Source organism: Xiphophorus maculatus, chromosome 2 (assembly GCF_002775205.1).
Source record: "Xiphophorus maculatus strain JP 163 A chromosome 2, X_maculatus-5.0-male, whole genome shotgun sequence".
NCBI classification, from domain to species: domain Eukaryota; kingdom Metazoa; phylum Chordata; class Actinopteri; order Cyprinodontiformes; family Poeciliidae; genus Xiphophorus; species Xiphophorus maculatus.
This window is the reverse complement of record NC_036444.1, coordinates 9,139,463-9,163,407: the sequence shown is the minus strand read 5'-3', so window position 1 is coordinate 9,163,407 and position 23,945 is coordinate 9,139,463. Positions and strand designations below refer to the sequence as shown.

The window sequence follows — 23,945 nt, the reverse complement described above, 5'->3', positions numbered from 1 at the left end:
CACGCAGACTCCTCTACAGTATAGGTTATAACTGTTTGTGTTTGGACGCTCCTGAGCCAGAAACCATGCCATTAACGTCTAACTTCAGTTTTTGGTTTTAGATGTAATCAACAGAAATAAATGACTGAAATATATTGCTCTGTGCATCATAAGTCTATATAAATATCAATGTTATATTTTGAATTACTGAAATTATCTTTTCATTCATGTTAATTTAAGTGTCTGTACCATTTGCATGACCTGATCAGCTAAGCCCAAAGGTCTGAAATATGTCTTTCCTGTCAGTGTTTCTAGCATCTTCTGGTACTGAGCAGAAATCTTTGGACACAGTTAACAACTGCAAAAACCTCCCTTACCATTTTCTTCACACAAGGCTGAACTCCTGCAGTTGTAAGCTTGAAGCAAAAAATATTCTATTTTAATGAATGACTCAATTTCCCTGCAAGGAATATAAATTTTTTATCACTTTTTACCATGTAATGCATTAGAGATCTTGATGAGGCTTGGTGAACAGCAGTATGATAAAGTTGTGGAATAATTTGCATAATTTGAACTTCTTCCATATGTAGACTATTGATGTTATCTCCTTTAGACTAGGTGTAAGAATGTCATCATCAATAACTTGGTGCAAAGAAAAGAGACTACTGGTGTTAAACTTTTGCTCTCGCGTCTTGTATTTCAGGCTGTTTGTAGCACAAGGGACATTCTGGAGAGAAAGCTGACATTATTATGGTTAAGGATGCCAAATACTGGAGAATAAATCATAATAAGTTTGCCCACATGCTGTGAAAAGTCTACAAATCATAATAGAGACTGTAATAAATAATTTCTAACTTTACCCATATAGCATGAGAATTATTTTACACAATTTAGCAGAAAAATAACTACTGTTATAACTGTTAGGAGGGATGAAATCATTTTAAAAAGGTTTACTGACTTTGATGTGCAAGTGTGAAAACCCTTAATCCAATTCTGTTCACCTTCTGATTTCTGTATTCAGTCTTTTTGAGTTCACACCTACCATAAATTATAATGAATCTAATGAATCTTACATAAAGCTCAGCTGTCCTGCTAGGATTTTTCCTGACTTTTCTTTTGTTATATGATGAAGACTTAACATTTTCACAGGAATGCATGCAATACTGAGAGTCGCTATATATCTGAGCTTGAATATACTTTAGGATTTTGACAATGTACTAGAAACAGCTTCATTGACACTGGCTGTGTGCAAAAACAAGGAATTTAACTTTAACTGCTTGTACATAGATCAAGTATAAATAGCTAAACATGAGATGAAATAATATAAAATATAGAAGTACGCACAGACATGTTTTATGCAAAGAGAAGAGAAAGAAAAGAAATGTAGGTTGTAGTAGTGCAAGTTTGCTTATTTATTTCACAGGAGAGTAGCTGACCACAATGTGTTCATTGTATCTCTCAGAAAGACAGCCAGCAGGAAGTAACTGTCATGGCATCATTAAATCCAGGTGAATTGAACCAAATGGATGTATTGACACCTTGCCACTATGGGGTGGGATTATATTATATTATATTATATTATATTATATTATATTATATTATATTATATTATATTATATTATATTATATTATATTATATTATATTATATTATATTATATTATATTATATTATGCATGCAGCCATTATGCAAACATTAAAAAATATTACAGTGTATTTCTATTTACGTCCACTGGGGGCAGTAATGCACATAAAAAACATCAAGGCTACTATATTTCTAACAGACAAAGAAGGTTGCTTGTAACGCAAACGGTTTTCAGGCAACGATGAAGTTCACTTGCAGAAATACCGACTTTCGTTAGGTTCTGCTTTGTTTTTCCTGACGGTGACAACAATGGAGCTGGTGTGGTGAGTAACGTTATGAGTCTGTACCGCCGGGGCTTTGAGACAGTCGGAAGAAATCATCTCCACGCTGAACTCATTCACTGAATGTTGTACTTGTATGAAACCAGAGCAAACATACTGAGACTGAAAGAGGCAAAAGAAAAGTTATTAAGAACACATATATGATATGTTTTACAGACAATTGAACTGCGTTTTTTCTAACTAATAGAACGAAATTCATCCTCTTCAGTGAAGAGATTAACTTGTATTGTCGATTAGCAATACAATTGTCATGAAAAGCTGATTTAAAAACAAAGCCAAGGCTTGATTTATAACAAATAAAACAATACAAGTATCAGTTTTAATGCTATGGTACATTTAAAAAAATTAAACATTATTACAGTATACAATTATCATACACTAATTTATGCACGGCACGTGGTTATTCTGTTGCTTGTAACTTACAGCTTATGAATTGAAGGGTTTTTATTACAGGAATGCTATATTGTGGCCTACACAAACATGAGTAAAACTGCTGACTTGATTGTTATCCAGCATAACAATCAAGTCAATCAAGTCAATGGCACACTCCACAAATTCAGTGCAGCAATCCACAAGGTCATTTTAGAGCTATGATCCATGTTTCCCTGTGTTAACAAGGTTTATGAAGAAGCTATTTCACTTTACACATTTTGGGACCTGGCTCCTGCACACAATAGTAAAAGAACTGACAATTAACAGGAATACATTACTCAAAAATGTCATTGTTTGTAATGAGTCCTTATTCAATGAGTTTATTTAATTTGACTTACTAAATAAATCAACTTTTGGTTTTATTCTAATTTATTAAGATGGACATGTATGTTGATTTTAACTGAGTTGTAATTCATCTTATTCAGAAATATTCTTCCATTGCACAAATTCGTGAATGTTTGTTTTCTAGCTAAAGTAATTTGGGGAGTTGCTGATTATTTCATTAGTTAGACAATTAAATGTTACTTTCAACTTCCTTTTAATGACAGGGATGATGACGCGCCTCCTGACGGTCCTTTCTTCACCAGAGACCTCTATGACAAACATTCACTTGCACCACATATCAGAGAACTTTGGGCCTTTCTTCAAAGGTTTGCTTGCAAAAACTTAATCGCTACGCTAATAAACAACTTCATGTGCACTTTTTACTGTTGTAAAGTTAACCAGCAAGTATTTCATTCATCTTTTTTAACACAATTATTTCTAGTCCTGCAGAGAACACCGACGTAAATCAAGAGTATGAGGAGTCTGCGGAAGATCACAGTGCTCCTTCCCGAAAAAATCCTGCAAAGTTAAAAGGCAGCCAAGCGTCCGGCTGGGAGAGCTGTGACAGTGATGGCACTGATTCTGAGGAACCAAAAAAGAGCAAGAGAGAGAGAACGTCCTGTAAAAAGACTGAGACGGAGATAGATGTTGCTTATCCTGAACCCAGGCTGCCCTATCCCTGCTTGTCCAGCCTGTCTACCAAAGATCAGAAAACCTATGTTGGTTATTTGATGAACATGAAAAGCAGGACTCTTCCAAAGGTACAAGCTTTCTCCATGAGTTGATGTTAGATGTATTTCAGACTTGTTTATTGTTTTGACATTCACATTTTTTTTTCTATAATTTGCTCTATTTCAGAACTTGATATTGCGAATAAACAATGAAGTTATACAGTTCACGAAGTACCTGCAGGATGTTGCTAAAATATGTGCTGATGACTACAACTTCATAACACAAGGAGCTATGCAGTATACAGAGGTACTTGAATGTAAAGAATCTGAATCTCTACTAGAATCTGTTAGGGCTGGACAATATGGCTGTAAAACATATCAATATATTAGCATTTCATATCAGTTGATAGCAATAATTGTCAATATCCATAATTATTGATTAGGTTTTTTTTTTTAAATGTCTGGAATACTGCCAAACTTGTGGTATGACCTTTTCTGTTTTATTCAGTTTTCACTCCATGCTGTTGTTTTTTAGTTTTAAGAAGTTATTAGGCATGGTGGCAAAAACTGAAACTGTTGCTGTTGCTGCACAAGTTACTCAATAGGTTGTTGCCAGGTAACCAAAGAGTGAGTCAGTTGATGCCACCCACCTTGCTTAGCTTGCCGTAAGAGGTTGAGCAGCTAAAGCCTTTCTTTTGCCTTCATCCCCCAGAATGCTGTGCGCTTCTGGATTAGAATTCAGTGAATATTGTATATATTGAATATTCCAACATATGTATTATCTATGGATATCGACCAGGTGTCTATCACAATATATATTGATATTGATTTATTGTTCAGCCTTGGAATCTATACTGTGTGGAAAAGTGCACAAAGAAACTAAATGTTTTTCAGGAGTTTTTTACAGCATGTTTAGAGTCTGTGAAGGCACTTCCTCAGTTCTACCAGATCGATGAAGTGACCAGTTTGACAGGAGGAACGTTTAATCCAGGGCTGGCACTGACATTTGAGAAGCAGCTGCTGACAATGGTAATATATTCCTGAAATAATCTCAGAAATATTAGCTTGTATCATTATCTTCTTTCATTATACAAAGTTCTCACTTCAAGTTTTGAACTGCAGAATCAGCCTTGTGTTGATTAACTTTGTCTCTTTCCACATTTGCACCCGTTATGTCTTCAGGGCACTGTGAATATCACCGACCACAAGATGGTGCCTGCTGATGCACAGCTTGCATCCGATTATCACAGTGTTTCATCAGCGAATCCTCCAGCTAAGAAAGCCAAGGACAAGCATGCTGTAAGCAATTGTCTCACTTATTTTAATTGCTGCATTAGAACAAGCAGAGATGTTTTACTGCTTGAATTGAATTCCTGATTGCATGTCTGTTAACTGCTTTTACTCTCCTGCACTCTTCAAAACAGACACCAGAGGGTGCTAATGTCTTAATTTGTCTAACCAGTGTTTCTGAAAGAAACGTCTTGAGTTGCACAGAGCCCATTTAGTTATTAAACACCAACATTTAAATTAGTTTGAAAACTTTGATAATTTGCTCTTGCTTTACCCCACAGAGGATCAGCAGTGACGGAAATACAGAAAAACTGTGTGCTTATTATGAACCTCATGTCTGTCTGACGCGAGATGCTTTGGTAAGGCTGCTGGACAACCACGGCCCAGACTTTGGGGACCAATGGGAACTGCCTGTTTTGGTAAAAATAACACCAGGAGAAGGTGTGTTCAATGTTTCAGATGCAATGTGTACGCTTACTGCAAAATGCCCTCTTATTTTACCCCATTTAACATGGTTGTTACAGTATAGTATAGTCTAAATAACACTTGTAAAGACGAATTTTGAATATGACTGAGATGTTAAGGTAATCTCAGATTCATATAAAGAATGAAAGGTGTGGGAAAATACATTATACATCAGGAGCTTGTTGTGCTGCCTTTGTTAAGCTAACATACTTAATTTTGTAGATGTTAATTTAAAAGGCATTAAGAGCAGAGCGCCTTATTCCATAGGGAATAAGGCGCATATAGTCCTGTAAGTCCTAAATGGCTTGCACGACTTCTTAGGACTTTTTTTAAACTTTCTATTTGCTGCCCTTTACAGATTTGTTAATTGCATAGCTTGTAACTATCCTGTCAAAACATTATTCCACTTGAGCTCTAGATTTCTGCAGCTCCTACAGAGTTACTGTGGGGCTCTTGGCCTCCCTCTAGTGAATAAATGTTCTGAAATTAAAGCGTGGATTTTTTAGGCTTGGATTTATTTTAAAAGTTTCAACAAATTTTCAAAAGGTGTGTGATGTAAATAACTTCTTTCACACATACTGTGCATAAAACTGCATTGCTGTTTAGTGACCTCTTATTAATAGTTATAGAGATATAACATATTTTATTCCACGAAGTTCAAGTGAAGATGGGTGTGCTAAAATAATCAAAATAAATTTTGGCTAGATAAAGCAAATAAATGTTTCTTTCAGTGCAATTCTTGGATGTATTTAAAATATAAAGTGAGCTAGGTGTTTATGATATTTTGAATTCTAATCCAAAGATGTGTGGAAAAAAAAACATGGCTGCCTTACCAGATTTTGTTTATTTGCTTAATGTTTACCTCTGAACACTTTTTCCAGGCAGCAGTAAAAGGAAGACTGTATACATAGACTCACCTCTCCTGAAGCGTGATGTGACAATAAGAGAGAGGAGTCACATCTATTATGAAGAAAGTCTGAAGCTCTCCATCATGACAAATGGAAGTAAAAAAGTCTTCCATCTAATGACCGAGCGGCCCGCACCTGAGCAGCAACAGGTAAGCCAATTTAAAAGTAGTCATGATCCAGGATATAGTATGAAATATGTAATTTTTTCTTTAATTTTGCTTTTCTTATCATTAGGAGGCCTCCGTGAGAGGTTGTGTGTCTGTCGAAAACAAAGGCCTTAACTTTGAGGTGGATCTGACTGACCTGGAAACTTTTGGAGAAACAACGACTAAAACGCCACAGATAAAAAAAACACAGAGTCAGCAGGATGAGGAACTTCAAAGTAGTGGATCTTCAAGTACCCCAGTTGTGACCAAGCCAAAGAATTCCAATAAAACACTCAAAGTTAGCAGCTTTTCACAGGGAGGACTTAACTCTGCTTCTAAAAACAAAAACAATACCAGAACAGAAACAAGTCAGTTGATAGTGAGTGAGCCCGAGTTGCAAAAGACTGAATCGTCTGGCTCTGACCAAAAATGTGATAAAGACGAAGGTTTTATGGCAGGTTCAGATGATGAGAAGCTGATCATTGATGAGACTGGTTCTTCAGTAGCATTGCCCACAAATCAGTCGGAACGCTTGACTCCAACATGCTCTGCAGACTCCTCAGTTACATCTTCCGTTCAGTCCACCCCTGCAAATACAGTCTCCTCTCCGCCTTGTAAGCGTACAAGGTCTAAGCGAACCACCAGACAAACAAAAGCACCCGAGGATCAACTAGGGGAGATCCTGCGCATGCAAACAGCCATGTTCAAGTCCGGCAGTGAACCATCTCCTGCTGTTAAGTCCCCAAGCCGCTGTCTTGGGCCCCAGCTCAACCCTCATACAACGTCCATGGTTAAACCGTGTGTGTCGTCATATTTAGAAAGACACCAGAATGAGGATGCCGAGAGCCGTGTTGTTCTTCCTGAATCTGTCATCACACACATCAGTCCTACAGAGCACAAAAGTTAGTGTCAGTTTGTTTTGGTTTTGGTTGGTTTAAACAGTGTTCGTGGACCTTTAATAACGTGCAGTTTTTTGTTGACCCCACTCAGAAATCCTTTCAGAAAACCTTCAGGCTTGTGCAGAAGATGAACAAGACTATGAAGCTCCAGTAGAGGGGAATCTGCTTTACAAGCTTTACAGTCTGCAAGACCTTCTGGTGATGGTGCGCAGCTCTGTGTCTCTGACCCATACAAGAAAAGTAGACAACCAGAACCAGGTGGGTTCATAATAACAAAGCTTTAGAATTTTGTTTCCAAAGTCTTTTTTTAAACTTTTTCTTTGTTTTACTTTTTCTCATTTTTTAAGCATAAACTGCTTTTTATTTTATCAGTATTTTATTTCATAGACTACACAACATCACATAAATGAAGTGGAAGCAAAATATGCATGAATATTTTTCAGTTAGATGACATGGCAAGCTGTGTTTCCCTTCTCTCATAGTTTTGAGATATGTCTCTACCAGTTTTGGACTTTTTGAGATGAAAGCTTAGCCTAATCATCTTTGTGTAATATGTGAAGCTCCAAAATCATGTAATAAATGTGATTGAGTTCTAATCATTCCATTGTAGTTCTTATTGCATGTTTTGGGTCCCTCTCCTGCTCTCAAGTATTTTGCAGCCTTTGACAGGGTTTCGGTCATTATGCCTTGTATTTTATTCCCTGGATCTTACTTTTAACTTTAACTTTCTTGTCCCCACGACATAATACTGCCACCGTCAGACTTCACCTTGAGGATTGTGTTTTCTGAATGATATTTGTTAGTTTTTTGTCATGGAGACCAGAAAGTTAAGTTGGTCTCTGTCATCCTACTTGGCCCCTCTTTCATTAATGCATTGAATGTATGATGGCTGTGTGTGTGTGTGTTTTTGTTGTTTGTTTTGTTTTTCATGTTTTTTTTGGTGTTTTATAAATATTTGATTTCATGTTAAATGTTATCTATGCTATAAACTTAACCTGACAGGGATTGTAAATGGAAATTACAGGCTAGAGCTACATTTCTAACATACACTGTGATCATTTTTTTAATTTCTGCCATACACACACAGATACAAATTTAGTGTAGCAGCTCCATACTATCTCCTGTGTTCTCTCCTAACAGCATGTGCCAGTTCATGTTTTACCCAAGTTGGAGTACCAGCTTTCTTACGGTGTTGAATGTCTAACGAACAGCGAGGCATGCCAGCTGTGGACGGAGACGTCGCTTCACTCCAGCACAGTGCCTTACATTGGTAAAAACACTCAAACCAAGACAAGGGATCGTCCTATTATGGTGGGGGGGGGAAAATTGTACTTATTTTCTTCAAAATAAGTGTTGGAAATATTGCTCAAGTAATGTTTGAAAATGTTTTCCCTCTGCTGTGTCCATTGGTAACCATGAGACAAATCCTCCCACAAACCAGCAGTCATTTGATGACTCACTCTGCTGCTGTGGTTGTGTAGTTGTGAAGTTTACTCTGTTGCCATAGCTCTGACCATATCTTCAATTACAAAGGGTGGAATTTGCAAACCTAAGCTGAATGTTTTTTTGGGGTTTAGGTACAGTACTAATGCATATTTTCAGCCAGCATCCTGCTTACCTGTAGCTTAAAAGGAAAGGAACCACTCCTTCCATTCTTTTTCACTTCTCTTGACTTATGTAGGCGTGGTCTGGTAATGCTACCTGTATAGAAGATAGAGCGGGTTTCTTTTCTAAAGGAAAATAAAGTATTAGTTTTTAAGAATTAGTTCACCTGCTATATTGTATATAAAATAGTCAGTGACAAAACTGTGGTAACATTTCAGCTAAGTGGAATATTAGAAAGCACCTCCTTGGTAATAAGGTTGTGCAACACAATCGGCTAAGGAAAAGCTTCCTTCTTTGCATAGAGGGTTCTAGTTTATCATGTGGCGGGTCTTGTGGCATTCCCCATCTGTGTATATATGCCTCTGGTTGAAGACTCTATAGTCTATAAATACTCCATAACTGAAGGCATTGTGGAAAGAAGCACTGTTTACCAGTTGCAGTCAGCTAGGGGAAAATAGGGGATGGAAAATGATATGCAATCATTGTAACCATTTCCTTCTCTCTCTTTGGCCCTGCAGCTCACATCAATGCACACACATCTAAAGTTGCTCTGCTGAGGAAGTTGCCTGACGACTGGATGCAGAACATCTCCTGTGGGTTCAAGTGAGTGTTCTTAGAGCAGATGTGCGCTCATGATTAGATTAACCTAATCCACTCAAAATGATTACATTGCTTATAACCTGGAGGTGGAGATTTTGAAACTCGCTTACTTACAGGGCTCTCTTCTTGGGTGGGAAAGGGAGGGGTTGTACCTGTGATTGTCCTCCTGGGGCCACCATACTCTGGGTGGCCTGCGGATGTCTGGGGTTTGATCTCTTCCGTGTTTGTCCTACTATTAAACATTCATATAGTGAAACCTTGCATACAGTCCATACCTGTTCACTTAGTTATGCTCATGTACATTCTGACTGGCAGAGGGCACTTAGGACCAGGACTTGAGAAACAGTGAAAAGACAAGAAGGTTTGTGGTTCTAATGTCACAAAATCAAGCAAGGATTGTTGATACTTTTATAAATCTCTATATAAACTGTGAAATGATTCATGCAAGTTGTAATCCTACTGGATTATGATGAAGGGAGCTGCAGTTTGTCTTTTGTCAGTGTAAAAAACTGAGTTTTCTCATCTGTACTTGCTACTTGAAAACACTGTGACCCAAAAAAAACAGTAATGGTATTTTGATCATGGAACATATAGAACAAGAAATGCCTTGTGATGATAAAATTGCTGCTGGTCTTTTGGAAGCTGTCTTAGTTTGAGCTGTTACAACCTAATGTAGTTATGGTTATACTTTTACACTCTAAACTACAATCAGTAGTATTACTGTTGCATTACACCAGTACATTTTTGCTCTCTTAGAGTACAGTCTAAGGTGTGACTAAATCAGATAATTTGTCAGAAAATGCTACAGGCAGCAGTGTGTGGGATGTGCTTCTGTTTCTCTGTTGCCACATTGATGTTGATTGTGACACTGATGTGTTGAGTAATTAGGCTGGAGAGCATTGACCTGCAGCTTTTGGTGGAATCACAGTTAGCATCACATGCAGCTGTCATGCTCTGAGTTTGTCATCTTAGTGTTGAAATTAGTATCCAAGCATAAATTATACAGAGGAAAGAAATGGTAATTTCTTTTCTGTTCACAGGCCTTCCAAGTCTCTGAATATTCTGCACCACCTACTGAAAAAGCTAACTGGGTAAGTTATTTCCCTCGCCTTGGTTTAAATTGTAGATTAGTAGCAAATTTTAATGCAAATGTTTAAACCTGTTGCTATTATTAGTTGCAAATTAAAATGACTTTGAACATATAACACCAAGCAAACATTTTAAACCACTTCTCAAGACAAACTTTGAAATGCCTTTTGAAAACTTGCATAACTGTTGCTCACAATCATCTTTAAAATATTCTAAGAAGCCTTGGCCCCTTAGAAGCAAACAGCAAAGAAATTAGTCATTATTCAAGACTTTAGCACAGCACTAGTTCTCTGTTCAAACTGCTGAAATATTCCCACATTCAGTCTTTCAGCCTCAGGGAGAACTTATGACATTATTCTTAGCCCTTCTTTTATTTGTTTCACAACGGGTTGCTCAACCCGCTGCTTTCTTTAGGCGCCGTACATTCCCATCATCACTCAGCCAAGAAACAAAGCAAAATAAGAAATCTTTCCAAGGTTACAACATGTTTCTCTGTGAAGGTCCTGACTAAACTACACTGACCTCCGTTTGTTTGTCAGGTTGGACAAAGGTCAGTACTTGATCGTGCACAAAACTGGAGAGGCGTTTGTCACTCTGCTGAAAGCAGGAGGTGAAAAAGTGAGTCGAGGAGCTTACAACCTGCAGCAGAACCACAGCTCTGTTTCTCAGCCACCAAAGTTGGGTATTGTGCCTTGGATACCTGTTGATCCGGCTGTGGTCCTTCCTTTCCACCAGCAACACGGCCGAGTTCCCTGTACTTTTCCTCCAAATACCTTTCAAAAGGTGAGTAATCAGTTAAATTCCCACAAAAAAATAACAATGTTGGAGAAAAATTATCTTCATTGGGATTTTACAGGATAGCTCTACATAATGTTGTACAAAAATATGAGGGGAACAAAGAATGGTTTCTTTTTTTTTACAAATAAAAATAAGATAATTATTGTATCAGTAAACAGACTGTGATTTAATCTCAGTATAAATGGAGTTGTTGTAGGTAGACCTCAGAGGTTTGACAGAGAACATCAATGACATCGTAAAGACCAAGGCACATGTCATGGATAAAGCAATGTTAGGTTAGAATACAATACTGTCTTAGAACATCTTAAAGAACATCTCACATAACATCCAACAGAGAACATGTAGTGAGACTTTAAAATTGATGGTCACAGACCTCCATTAGTTGTGTAATTGTATACAAAAATCTCAGTTCAGTACGTTTGGTTTTAAAGATTTTTATTTGTTAAAAAAAAACCAAAAAAAGATGAATTGTAGAACCATGTATTGGTTTCCCTCAACATTAAAGTTATGCTCTTCTTATGTTGCTCTATTGCAGAAAGTCACGGTTGAATGCATAAAGGTTTCTAGAGGTGTAATGTTTTGAAACATCAACAAATGGGCTATAAATACTTTTGTAAGTTGTTGCTGGACAAATGCCTACAAAAATAGACCAAACTTGTTGACAATTCTTTCAACTCAGAGAGCACACTTGGTAAGCCAGTTCAAGAATCTAGAGAAACAAAAAGTAGAATCCTGTTTCTTTCTGGTAGTTTGAAAAAGGTTCTTAACTGTTATCTTATCAGACAGGTTAAGCCACAACTGCCAGATGGGCTTGTTAGACAGAGAGAATAACTTTATTCTAGCAATGGTTATTATTGCAAACAACAAAGACATTTTTGTTTTGTTTTTGTTTTTATTTTTAGAATTAATATGTTAAAACTTTTTATTACATTCTATTTTCCATCTCTTTCAGGCAGCAAAAGATGGAAATTACAACCCCAGAGGTGGGCAGAAGAAGAACCCAAATGTCCAGAAGAACAAACAAACAAAACGTTCAGCCAGACGTAAAAAATACATTAAAAAGCTTGTTGAGAAGTCTGTTTAAAAGCCAAGTCCTTCCATTTCATGCTCAGGTTAGTCTGGACCAGTGTTACTGCTTTAGGCTTTTTAACAATGATGGCAATACCAAAAGACCTTCGTTGTATTTTAAATAAATGTATTACATTTGTTGACATGTTTTATGTACTTTGTTTAAAACTAATGTTTTGTAAAACCAGAATCAAAATAAACATGAATGTCCATGCTGCACGATGTCATGGATCATTTTCTTTCTAATGCGGACGCTGGCAGCGTGTGGGTTATCCAAATTAAAGAGAAAATCTCCTGAACTGGCAGACCTGAGCTCACTGTTTTAATGTTGGAAAGTTGCATAGCTTGAAGGCCTGACTTGTTCTAACAGAGAAACAGGGTGGAGTCATGAGGTCATGGTACAGGGAGGGGATTGAAGCAGTCTTTGCCACAAAAGTTCAGCCTTCATGCTCCATTCCGCCTAAACTTTCCAGGGACAAATCTCTGCAACATCTCAACATCTACAAGAAAGGTAATTCTGCAACAACATTGCTTTTTAGGGTCAAATAACCTCACATATTTAATCTAACTTTAAACAGCTGAAATCTTAAGAGGTTTTCCAACTTCCAAAGAGACTTGGAAGGACATAATTTTCCACATAACTTCCACTTGGCAGGCATGAGTCTCATGATGTTGATTTGCTCTGTTCAGATTCAGTTCTAGAAGTAGCTTTTTTTGTGTGTGTTGGGGTGTGTGAGAGCAGTATCAATTCATTATCCCTCAGTTAAGTTCAGAAGCATTGTTTCTAGGGTGTGGTCACTTTGGAGCTGTTGTAATGAAAGGGTAACATGGAGCAGCAGAGACTGTAAATAGTCACCAACAATGTAAGTAGAAAATATTCCATATGTGATCCAGGTGGAAAGTTAAAGAAAAGAACATTTAATTTTTAACAAACGGATTTAGCGTCATTGTGTGTCTGTTGAGAAGGCATTTCTTTTATCTCATCTCAGATAATTTTATCTTCAGTCTAAGTAAACATGCCCTCTTGTTTTGTAAAGCCAAACAAGTCAATGAGAGGATTAGAGAGGAATTTCAGATCCAGCTTTTGTCTTTTTCAGAAAACTCAACATGGCTTTGGTTTCAGAGTTTCTGGGACAGCTGTCTCTCAATGTTGCGGTAAGGTCAAACTTTTGTCTTGACAATTAAAACTTGATGTACTTCTACACACATCAGATTCTTTGTTTTCAGGCAATTGTATTATTTATAAATTGATTTGCTTTGTATTGCAGCATGAACCTCTGTACCCCACCGTGGTACCCGCTAGGGACTTTGACCCAGACAGAGATGCTGCCAGAATAGAGACTGCAATCAAAACCAAAGGTAGGATGCAGCTCTTTGTGTGACTGTGTGATGGTCTTATCTCTCTTACAGATGAGTAGTCTGTATTTGAGTCAGCTTCAGTGTGGCCACACTGGAAACTCCTCCTCATCTGTGCCTCATAGCTGACAGGGCTACCTCTGTCTGCTGAATCAGAGTTATGTTTAACAGCCTGTCTGTTGTATTACAATATTATACATGTAAGAGAGAAAACCATATTTCTCTTACATCAAATAAGATACATCAGTAGTGAGGCCCTCTAACCCTCCTGTATGTACTCCCTATAATTTTGAAGAAAAAATAAAACTGTCTAATGTCTAAAGTTTGACCAAGAATCAAAGCATCTTAGTCAGGAAATAAACAAATGAACAAACAACCTAACACTGTAAGAGGAAATTACCAGTTGTCAAAAGGGCTGTTTATCAAATCCAAATCACATTCTGTTGTTAAACACTCATTCAGAGTTAATTAAGTTTAAAATGCATATTGCAGATTGATGGTTCATAGATTACAGAGGATAGATCAGAATAAAAGTGGGATGGTGGCCAAAATATTCCATTTTTGTTGATCTTCACATGGAAAAGTTGACTGAATCACCCAGCAGGCGCACAGCTGTTTCCTTACAGACTGTATACAATCTGTTTCTCTCTGCTAGGAGGCAAAATATAAAATTACTTCAGTTTCTGACAATGAGATAAAATGTTTGAACTTTTTAAGTCAGAAAAAGTTATACCTTCCCAGAAAACATCAAAACCACAACAGATGAAATTCAAAACTAAAGTTTATCTGTCTATGAGTGGTAAGAGCTGAGCGGTTCCTCAGAGCTCTGTAGATTTTGTGCATCAATATGAGTGGGTTGTCTTCTACTCATATTCTCCAATATTGGATAAAAAATTTCTATTAGGAATGACATCATTCTCCTTATGGGAACCTGAGTAGAATTTATGGTTCAGAAAAAAATATGGAGACTAACTGTGTTTACAGTGGCTGGAACTTTTTTTTTTTCTTCACTTTGACCACGTGGCCTGCTCACTGAATCCGTAACAGATCTCTTGGTAAATTTCCAAATTGCCTACCAGTTCCGCAGATCAAGTCTATTTTGTTTCCCTACACCTGAGGTCAGTGAATTTTGGTAGGATGAAAACTGCCACTTTAAAATGAAACTAGAAATTTTAACATTTATAAAGTCTCTATTTTCAGATTATTTATTTTTTTTAGAAATAGAATGCAGACCTAAATTTGAGATTTGCATTTCATTGCATCTATCATGCATATATTTAGAAAACCCTTGTGTTCTTACAAGTGTTGTATTTCTTTTTTTCAGGAGTGGATGAGCAGACCATCATCGATGTCCTAACAAAAAGATCTTACTCTCAAAGGAGAGAAATTGCTTTTGCTTATGAAAAAAGAGCTAAAAAGGTACTCTAGGTTCAGACACAAAATCAAAGCTTACATTAAAGCCCTTGCATTTCCTTTTTGTAACCCTATGGGACACATTAGGATTAAAGTAATGGTGTCATTATGTTTCCAGGACATGATCACAGCTCTGAAAGCAGCATTGTCTGGCAATCTAGAAACTGTCATCCTTGGACTGATGAAGAGCACATCCCAGTATGACGCCTCAGAGATCAGAGGATCCATCAAGGTAAACGGCCTGAATTTGATCATTGAAGATTTCCACTGCCCTCTAGTGGCAAAATGCCATCATATGTTTTGCTTTTCTGTAGAAGAGTTTAAGTGTGGAGGTGGATATCCCACCAACCCTTAACTGCATCTCCACTTTTAAACTGGGTTCTGTTTAGAAAAACAGATCATGTTTAAATAAAACTATGACTCTCACCTTCTCACAACGATATGTTCCATTGGGAAGTTGGTGAATGTATCATATTTTAATAATCGCACAAAGAATTGAAATTGCCAACAAGACTTTATCAAGCCAAGGTGGGCAGTGTGAGAATTTCTGTCTGTGTTTTAGGGTTTAGGAACAGATGAGGAAACGCTGATTGAGATCTTGTGCTCACGCAGCAATGATGAGTTGGTTGAAATCAAGAAAGTCTACAGTGATTGTGAGTTCAAAATGTCCCTGCTTTTCTAGAAAACGGCTGTTGTGCAGTGCTTTGGAAATTTACATCTTAGACATGGATATTAATGCCAAAAATAATTCAAATTTTATTTTCTAGTGTTCAAGAAAGATTTGGCAAAAGATGTGGCAGGAGATACCTCTGGAAACTTTGCTAAGCTGCTTTTGGCTCTGGTGGACGTGAGTGAAAAGTACATATTTTTGTCATTTTGGATGCAATTCAGGTGGAACTAATAAAAGTCTTTTTTTTTTTTTCTCATTTCTGCACAGACGAAGAGAGACGAACCCAGTGCTATTGTAGACTATGAAAAGATAGATGCAGATGCCAGAGTAAGTTTTCAATTGGTATTATGTGTTAGTTTTGATGTATGGAGATACATTAAATAATTTTACCTTCTTCTGTTTTAGAATAGAACAATAGTTATCACTTTGAGTAAACGTTAGAATAATAATTGTGCATGTCCTTTTCTAGAAAAAAATTGAGATTCATACTGGTACATCATTGACTTAATGGTTTCATGGACCATATGATATAGTTTACATGGAAACAGAGTAGACAGTTTTTAACCCTGATATTTTTACCAGCAGGAAGTTTAAAAAAATTATTTTGGTTAGATTGATGTTGAGAATCAGTCGTGTTTTATAAAAAGGGGGAGAAGAACCAATTTAAATGGAGATGGAGTGCTATGTAATCTATAAAAAATTGTTTACAATTTAATTATGTGAGATTTGAGCATTTTTATAAATATTGTAAAAACTCATGAATAACATTAAAGTAAAATAAACATATATGATATGATTTAAGTATGTAGGTACTTTATAGATAACAAATAGGAGCAAGATACAAGGTACTTTAGGCATTAGGTATAAAACACCTGCAGCAACTAAGTCATTTTGAATTAAATTAACCGATTGTTCGTTTAATTCTGATTATGCCATCATTTATGCCATTCTTGTGTGACTATATTTGATTGTATTTCAATTTTGCTTTTGATCACAACACTGTAAATCTACTGCAGTGACGCAGTTCCCTGAGAGATTAGTGCGACAAATTGGTGTGTCCCCAAAAACAATGCAGTAAGTTGCAAGCAGTGTAATGAAGTGGTTCTCCCTAATCAGGCTCTTTATGATGCTGGAGTGAAAATAAAAGGAACCGATGTCAACACCTGGATCTCCATTATGTCTCAGAGGAGTGTCCCTCACCTGCGCAAAGGTAACCACTTACCTGATTTCTGGTTCTCTGAAGTAGATTGGGTACTCTAAAGTCAAATATGTATAAGCACTTATTTTTTTCTCTTTCAGTATTTGACAAGTACAAGAGTTACAGTCCCTATGACATGCAGGAGAGTATTGTGAAGGAAGTTAAAGGAGATTTGCAGAAGTCATTTCTTGTGCTAGGTACTATTCATCTTTTCTTTCATAATCCTCTTGATTTTGTGTTTTTAAACCATTAAAATATCACAAAAGAAAAGAAGTTGTTGCTTCTAACACCCATAACTGTGGATTTAATCTGCTTATGTTGCTTTTCCAGTTCAGTGCTTTGAAAACAAGCAGCTTTATTTTGCTAAAAAGCTGAATGAAGCCATGAAGGTATGTGCAATGTGTTTTTTTTTTTCCCTTTTCTCCTTGTTACAAATGGACTTCTTTCCACTTCTAGCAATTATTTATTTTTAAAAATGTACTTTGTTACAGTCAAAACTTTCTGCAGAAAGACAAAAAAGTCAAAGTTGGCAAAATTTGTTGCACCAGTCTTACATCAGCTACTGTATTTTAAGTCAAAAGTATGGACAAGTTTAATGCTGACTCGTTCTCCTCTGCTTAGGGGAAAGGAGCCAAAGAGAAGATTGTGACCAGGATTATTGTGTCCCGCTGTGAGGTGGACCTGAAAAAGATTTGTTCTGAATACAAGGGCACCTTCGGGCAGTCCCTGCAGCAGACTATCACTGTAAGCAACCTCTTACTGATTAACTGTAAAGCATTTTCTATCACCCTGCCGTTCCTTTATCTTTCTTTTTCCCTCTCTACAGGAACATACCAAAGGAGACTACCAGAAGGCAATGCTCAGCCTCTGCGGACCAGATCAGTAATAATAGACTTTCGATATCCAAAGGGTTTTCCAATCTCTTTGTACTGGAAATATGGGCAGACAACTGAACATTACGGCACAAACATAGAAGTATGGCAGTGAAGAAAGAAAAACAATTTAGAACTTAAAAATGTGCTATTTATGATTGCTATACCAGATCATTAATACATCTTCTTTTCTGGACTGCTGGCTCTTTTTCTTTTGTCCTAACATGCTGTTTTCATATTTTACCATCAGAGGGCGGTAAAGTTGCACAAAAGAATTATTCATGTGTCAAGTCCTCACTTTCTATCTGAATATCTGCAGAAGAAATGCAGATATTTACAGGCTGGCATGAAATATTTGACCATAAGTTGCATGTTTGTTTTTAATCCTGGCATCCGTTTTAATAATATAATATAATTTAAGTCAAAACTGATTTAAACTGTTAACTTTTCATCAGATGAGCTTATGATGACTAAATTTAAACTACAAGTTTAATGTCTTTAAACCATCAGCTGCAATGTAAAGCATAAATGAAAACAAGCTTGTTTGAGAGATAAACAGTGATCGAGTATCACCCTCCAAACTCGAAGAGGATGATTTAATCATTAGTGTGTTTTTCCATGTTTGTTTGGTGCTAATATTTTAATTGAAAATGTTAATTTTACCTCTGGCAAGGATCATTTGCATAGCACTAAACAAGCCTCTATACAACATGTTTCTGCTGTTTAGTTTGTGGTCTCTCAGGATGAGAAAAAAACCACTGTGTTGTCAAGGCATTTCTACTGAAGTATAAGGGCAAAAATATAGCCCCGAAAGGGAAAATAGGAATTGCTGAACACAGAGATGAGGAAAGGATGGGAAGGAAAGTGCAATAATTTTGTGAAACTGGTGAGTTGCAGCTCCATTTGGTGTTATTGTGGGAGAAACGGCCTGATAAGTAATAGTTCTGTCCAATATTTTCAACGATTGACTAGCTAAAGGGGGAAATGGCTTCAAGTTTTAACAAGACATTGGATTTATGATCATTTTGTAATAATATTGATGAGAACATTAGCCCTTTGTGATGGTTTGTGTTTATAGGCAATAAAAAATAAAATATAGCACAAAGTGAGATAAAACAGTATTTTGTGAAGCCTGGATGGAGATTTATGCGAGAGCATGTTGACAGATTAATCTTTGCATCATAAAGAGAAAAGTACCTCCATATTTTTCCCCCTCCTTTTTTTTTTTTTTATATGGATGTACAACATGCTGTTCTGCTCAAGGCCAGCCCACTGGGACCTCCAGCAAACCCAAGAGGAAACTCTCTTCTCAATTGAAACGATGCAATTTACCGTCCCAAACACGGGCACTTCATCATTCAGAGGACTTTAACCCCATGAATGTCAAACACAGAGCATGCTGGGAAGGAGATGGACTACCACATATTACCATAACTGCTACTACCTCATGATAAACACTCAGAAAAAAAACAAAAAAACATAGAAAATTGAACCATATACACCCATTTGATTTTTTTTTTTGAAGAGGGGCACCAATTTACTCAATTTACAATTTACAATCTCTTTTGAAAGTTTTCATACACTTGAAATTTTTAACATTCCAGCCTCAATCTTGGCATTTTTATTTGGTAGGTCAACACAACAGAATATGTAATTGGGAGGAAGAGAATTCTTAGTTGTTTTTTTTTTTACCCCTCCAGGGGGTCTTTTGTGGCTTCAAGTGTCCCTTATATGAAAGTAGGCTGACAAGAAAGGGGAAATGAGAGGGGGGAAGACATGCGGCAAACATCGCCAGGTCCGGGAGTCGAACTCGCGATAGCCGGACTCAAGGCCTCCAAACATGGGTCGCGCTATCCCCTACGCCCAATGGCACGCCTGAGAATTCTTAGTTTGTGCAAATTTTAATGGGAGTATGAAAGTTTAGGGCCAAGCATGATTGACCTCTGCTGAAATGAAGCTGCAAGTCATTTGGGTTTTATTTCTTATTTACTTACAGATTCAACATTTTTGCCAATTCTTCTTTGCAAACTATCTCAGTCAGACTGAATGAAGCATGTCCAAAAACCTGATTATAGATATATCTGAACAACTTGATTAGAGCTCTGATTGGACGCTTAGGGTCGTTGTCCTGTTAGGGCAAGCTTAAGCCTGTGACAGGTTTTCTAACAAGACTGCCCTTTATCCCATCAATCAGTTAACTGACTAGCTTCTTTGTCCATGCCTATGCAATGATTCTTTTACCACCAAGTGTCACAATGAGTATGATGAAGTTAAAGTGATATGCAATGTTAGTTTTCTTCCACACAAAGCAACTTGCCTGAGATTTAATTCTGTTCAGGATCCCCTTCTGTGCTGAAGAAAAACATTGGCACAGCATGATGCTGCCAGCACCATGAGATTAAAGGAAGCTGAATCCTAATACATGCCACACATTTCCATTTTTTTTTTTCAATTAAAGTGAAAATTATATTTTCATTCCTCTGTAAAATTATGCACTATGTAGCTTATTACATTTTGGTTGTGCTGTGGAAAAACTTCAATGGGGTGAAGCCTTTTGAGATTTAGCAACTTTTCCATGGTGTCTAAGAGCAGCCTTCTGGGTTTTTTTTGAAGGTTGAAGGCTTTTTCTTTTTTTTAAACACAGAATTTTTATATTTGGAAGAAGAAAAAAAACGCCCCACCATCTCACCGTCACCTCTAAGGAAAAAAAGCTCAGGCAGGGCTTTAGGCTTGCAGCAGCATTAAACTTTCACTGTGCAGCTGTATAGCTGCTGTTGCCCCCGCCAGACATACCAACTGCACACTGGGAAGGTATTAGTTTGTGCTTTTTATTAATTCATTGCACTGAACAGAACTTGCAATGTAGCAAACCAGCAGCTTCTTAACATTTCCTTTCACCACTCTCTCTTTGACACATTTGAACCCAGTTGGTGTTTTATTTTTTTGTTCAGATCACCAAAGGGTGTTTAATTATAGACTAGAAGGCCACCAGGGTCTGCTTTTAATTGTGTGCATCTCCGTGTGTTGTGTGTGTGACTGTTTGCCTGCAGCTCTGTAGGTCGCAGGCATACTCCAAACGAGAACTCCTACAGGCTAAGCTTGAAGACGCTCCCCCTCAGTACATCCACAGAGCCCAGAGAGCTGGAGTTTGATTAATATTTTCTTAATTATCACTATTTAATTCAGCAAAGCCACAGCTTCTCCAGCGAAACTGTGGCCTTTGTCTCTGCGTTGCAGAATATCCTGGCTCATTAAGGACACGGAGAGATCCTGTATATGGTAAATAAGAGGCTGCGTCTCATGCTGCTGCCCCAGGGAGAGCTGGCACCACACTGAAGGACATCTCCTTGTGAAGAACAGTGCAGGGCTGATGTTTCCCAGCTCAGACTGCGGAGCCGGATCCTCTGCCTCTGGCATCGTCAGGCCCGCTTCCTTTCATGAGGCACAAACAGAGACAACAGCGCAGGCAGATGAGCACTGTGCACTCATCACGCCATCAGGCTGTCTCCTTTGTACAGTAGACTGGTGATTGAAATGACTTGAGAGAGCAGAATAAGGCCTGTCTCCTCTTGGGTTTTGGCTGCAGTCAGTCCATCTACAGACAAAAAAAAGACTTATGGAGAAGTTTATAAAAGCTTTTTTGTGTACAACCAACCTCTTTGAAGAGTTAGGCTTCTGTCTTGTTGAGATGCCAGAAGGATTCTCAATAAGGTGAAGCATGGTGTGTGTGTACTGCTGTAACTTTGGCTGTTTAACTCAAAAGTTCTGTTTGCACCTGAAAAATACTAGCTTTGGTATTAATTGAGCTTTAAATCAATGGTGATCTTTTCTTGTCACAAGCCGTTTTATTAAAAAGCTTGCCTGGAGACATAACGGGGCTTTCATATTCTGTGGTTTATCAGATCAGCAGTGTTTGATGCTCAGAGCTGGACAGGATGCTGAGTTTTCTTTTCGCTCTAAGCTTTCTCTTTATTGTTTTGTCCTGAAAGGAGCAGAATAGCCTGTGGCTTGTTAACCTTGAAGGGTCACATTGGGATTTTGGAAGTCAGGGGTTCTATTGAAGGTTATAAGCAGTTAATATCTTACCTGTAGTAGTCTTCATATATTTTTTAAATATGAGTGCAAGTTAGTTGGTAACAGAAACCGAAGCTAGTGGCTACATTGAATGGGAAAAATATGAAACATTTTGTGCACATTTTGTTTTTCTATCACACAAACCTTTAATTGCTGAAACTGGCATTTAGGAGGGTAAGAGTTCAGAAAAATGCATTATTTGTTTTGTATATTTGCTATGTTTGCTAGGGATGAACGTAATCTGATGGAAATCTTTAAAAGTGTATTTTTGGTTAAATTGGTGGTAAAGATGCCAAGACAATAATCTGTTTCGTATGGTAAGAATGAGGTACATGGAGGTGTATTTTTATCATCCCAAATCTCTTTACTCTAACTCAGCCCGCTGATTCATCCCTCAACCCTTGTACCTGTTGTACCACTCATTGAGATCTCTGTGATCTCCTCGGTTTGACCAACTCTTAAAAGCATTCAGGTCCTCTATTTTTATTTTTTTTTATTTAAACCTCTCATGGATGTGATTTCATAGTGTGCAGTCAGTTCTTGAAAGCAGGTTCTTTGGCCGCAAGCCATGTGCACTCACTGATGATGATTTTCTGTGAAGTGGTTTGTAATGGACTGGCCTCGGCTACGATACGTCTTCAGTGTTTGTTTGAACACGGCAGCCGATCCGTTTGGGTGTTTGTTTGTACTTCGCTGCATCCTAATAACACACCGAGAACTGCAAGCTGAGGGGGAGGTGGATGGTGTTTATCAGTGTGGCATATTAATGTTTATTTACACCATGGCTAATAAGATGTGTGCTCCGCAGCAAGGTGCAGCAGAATGATGGTGGATGATTAAGCTGCTTTGCTTTAGATTCATCTATTATCCATACTCAAGACTGCATACATAATGTAATAATGTAAAATAAGGCCAGTTGCAGCAGTAGATGAGGTGGCCAGTCTGAGGTGTTTGGTATAAATCAACACAGAGTGTCACAGCTGGCAGAATATATAGAAATCACTGTGATAAATTTGGGGAAATTGTCAAAATGTGCGTTCAGGGATGTGGGAGCTATGACTCTTTACATAGCACCGTTTTAAAAGAGTACAATCATACTGACGAGACTAATTTGTGGTCCAGTGTTTGGCTTTCAACTCCTAACTTGCTGGAGGTTTGGAATCGACTGAGAAGGGAGCGAATAGGGGCTCCCTAATCCATATTGTCATGACGCTTAATCCCATCCACTTGAGGCACGGCCCGTCTTCAATATCCTCGTCAGGCCGGCCACCGGACCCTGCACGCACACACAGAATCGCGGCCCCACCTTCATGCAAGGGATGGAAATCAGCCAGGCAGACACTCGAGCATGAACCAAATGTCAGCGACAAGCCACAGGGACAGAAGAGGAGCCCATGTTAATTATTACAGGGAGAAATCATACTATTTCACCTGCAAGACATGCCTTCCAGGATATCTGTGGATCATGAAGTCATTTTCTCATTTTTTCCCTCTGGGGATTCCAGGATGCAGACACAATTTTGATGAGGGGGTCTATAAAAGCAGTGATTAACTTTGTTTTGGATGGTTTTTTTTCTTTATTCATTTGACTCCAAATCTTTCTCTTTTTTTGCCAACCCCATTATCAAATCAGAATAATGGGATTCATTATGCTGTTATTTATACCCACTGAACAGTTTAATACTTTGTCACAAAACAACCACAAAGCTCAATATACTTTGTTGGGATTTTATATAATAGACCTACAGAAAGTTGTGTGTAATTGTTAAATAATAAAGATGCATGGCTTTTGCAACTTTTTTTGTTTTTTTTTTACAAATAAAATGTAAAAAGTGTTCAGTGGGTATGCATTTGGCACACTTTATTCTGACACCACAAATTAAAATCTGGGGTATTTAACAATCTCCAAAAGTGACCTAGTTAGTGAATGTAGTCCTTGTTTACCTAGAGGAGCATTAATAAGTAAATCAACCAAAAGGTCAATGATAACTCTGGAGGAGCTAATTCCAGCTTAGAATCTGTGAGAAAACATGAAATTTCATGTTGACATATACTCTCCATCCAATCTGACTGAGGCTGAGGCGCCTTAACAAAGCTGCCAATAATAAGTTATTTATTCCACTTCGGAGTTGGTGTATTTGATAGCATTCTAATAAAATGCATT

At 37.6% G+C, this 23,945-nt stretch overlaps 2 protein-coding genes across 3 annotated transcripts; both read left to right on the top strand.

Moving 5' to 3' along the window:
- Window positions 1-1,771: 1,771 nt before the first annotated feature.
- Window positions 1,772-12,643, top strand: ice2 (interactor of little elongation complex ELL subunit 2). 2 transcript variants are annotated; one of them, XM_023353018.1, is made up of 16 exons: window positions 1,772-1,885; window positions 2,884-2,985; window positions 3,102-3,420; window positions 3,518-3,637; window positions 4,225-4,359; window positions 4,513-4,629; window positions 4,902-5,061; window positions 5,967-6,142; window positions 6,228-7,041; window positions 7,130-7,296; window positions 8,179-8,308; window positions 9,162-9,246; window positions 10,284-10,334; window positions 10,872-11,115; window positions 12,083-12,242; window positions 12,569-12,643. In XM_023353018.1, exons 1-15 carry the CDS (start codon window positions 1,872-1,874, stop codon window positions 12,212-12,214), a joined length of 2,766 nt encoding a protein of 921 aa, XP_023208786.1. In that variant the 5' UTR covers window positions 1,772-1,871; the 3' UTR covers window positions 12,215-12,242; window positions 12,569-12,643. The 2 variants fall into 2 exon arrangements, with proteins under 2 accessions (XP_023208786.1, XP_014323982.1); XM_014468496.2 differs by lacking the exon at window positions 12,569-12,643 and having other exon boundaries at window positions 12,083-12,560.
- On the top strand, window positions 12,621-17,903 carry LOC102232185 (annexin A2). Its single transcript, XM_005798238.3, has 13 exons — window positions 12,621-12,709; window positions 13,296-13,353; window positions 13,467-13,557; window positions 14,879-14,973; window positions 15,086-15,199; window positions 15,530-15,620; window positions 15,735-15,814; window positions 15,905-15,964; window positions 16,754-16,847; window positions 16,937-17,032; window positions 17,166-17,224; window positions 17,457-17,579; window positions 17,662-17,903. The coding sequence occupies exons 2-13, from the start codon at window positions 13,306-13,308 to the stop codon at window positions 17,719-17,721; spliced, it is 1,011 nt and encodes a 336-aa protein (XP_005798295.1). The 5' UTR covers window positions 12,621-12,709; window positions 13,296-13,305; the 3' UTR covers window positions 17,722-17,903.
- Window positions 17,904-23,945: the final 6,042 nt, after the last annotated feature.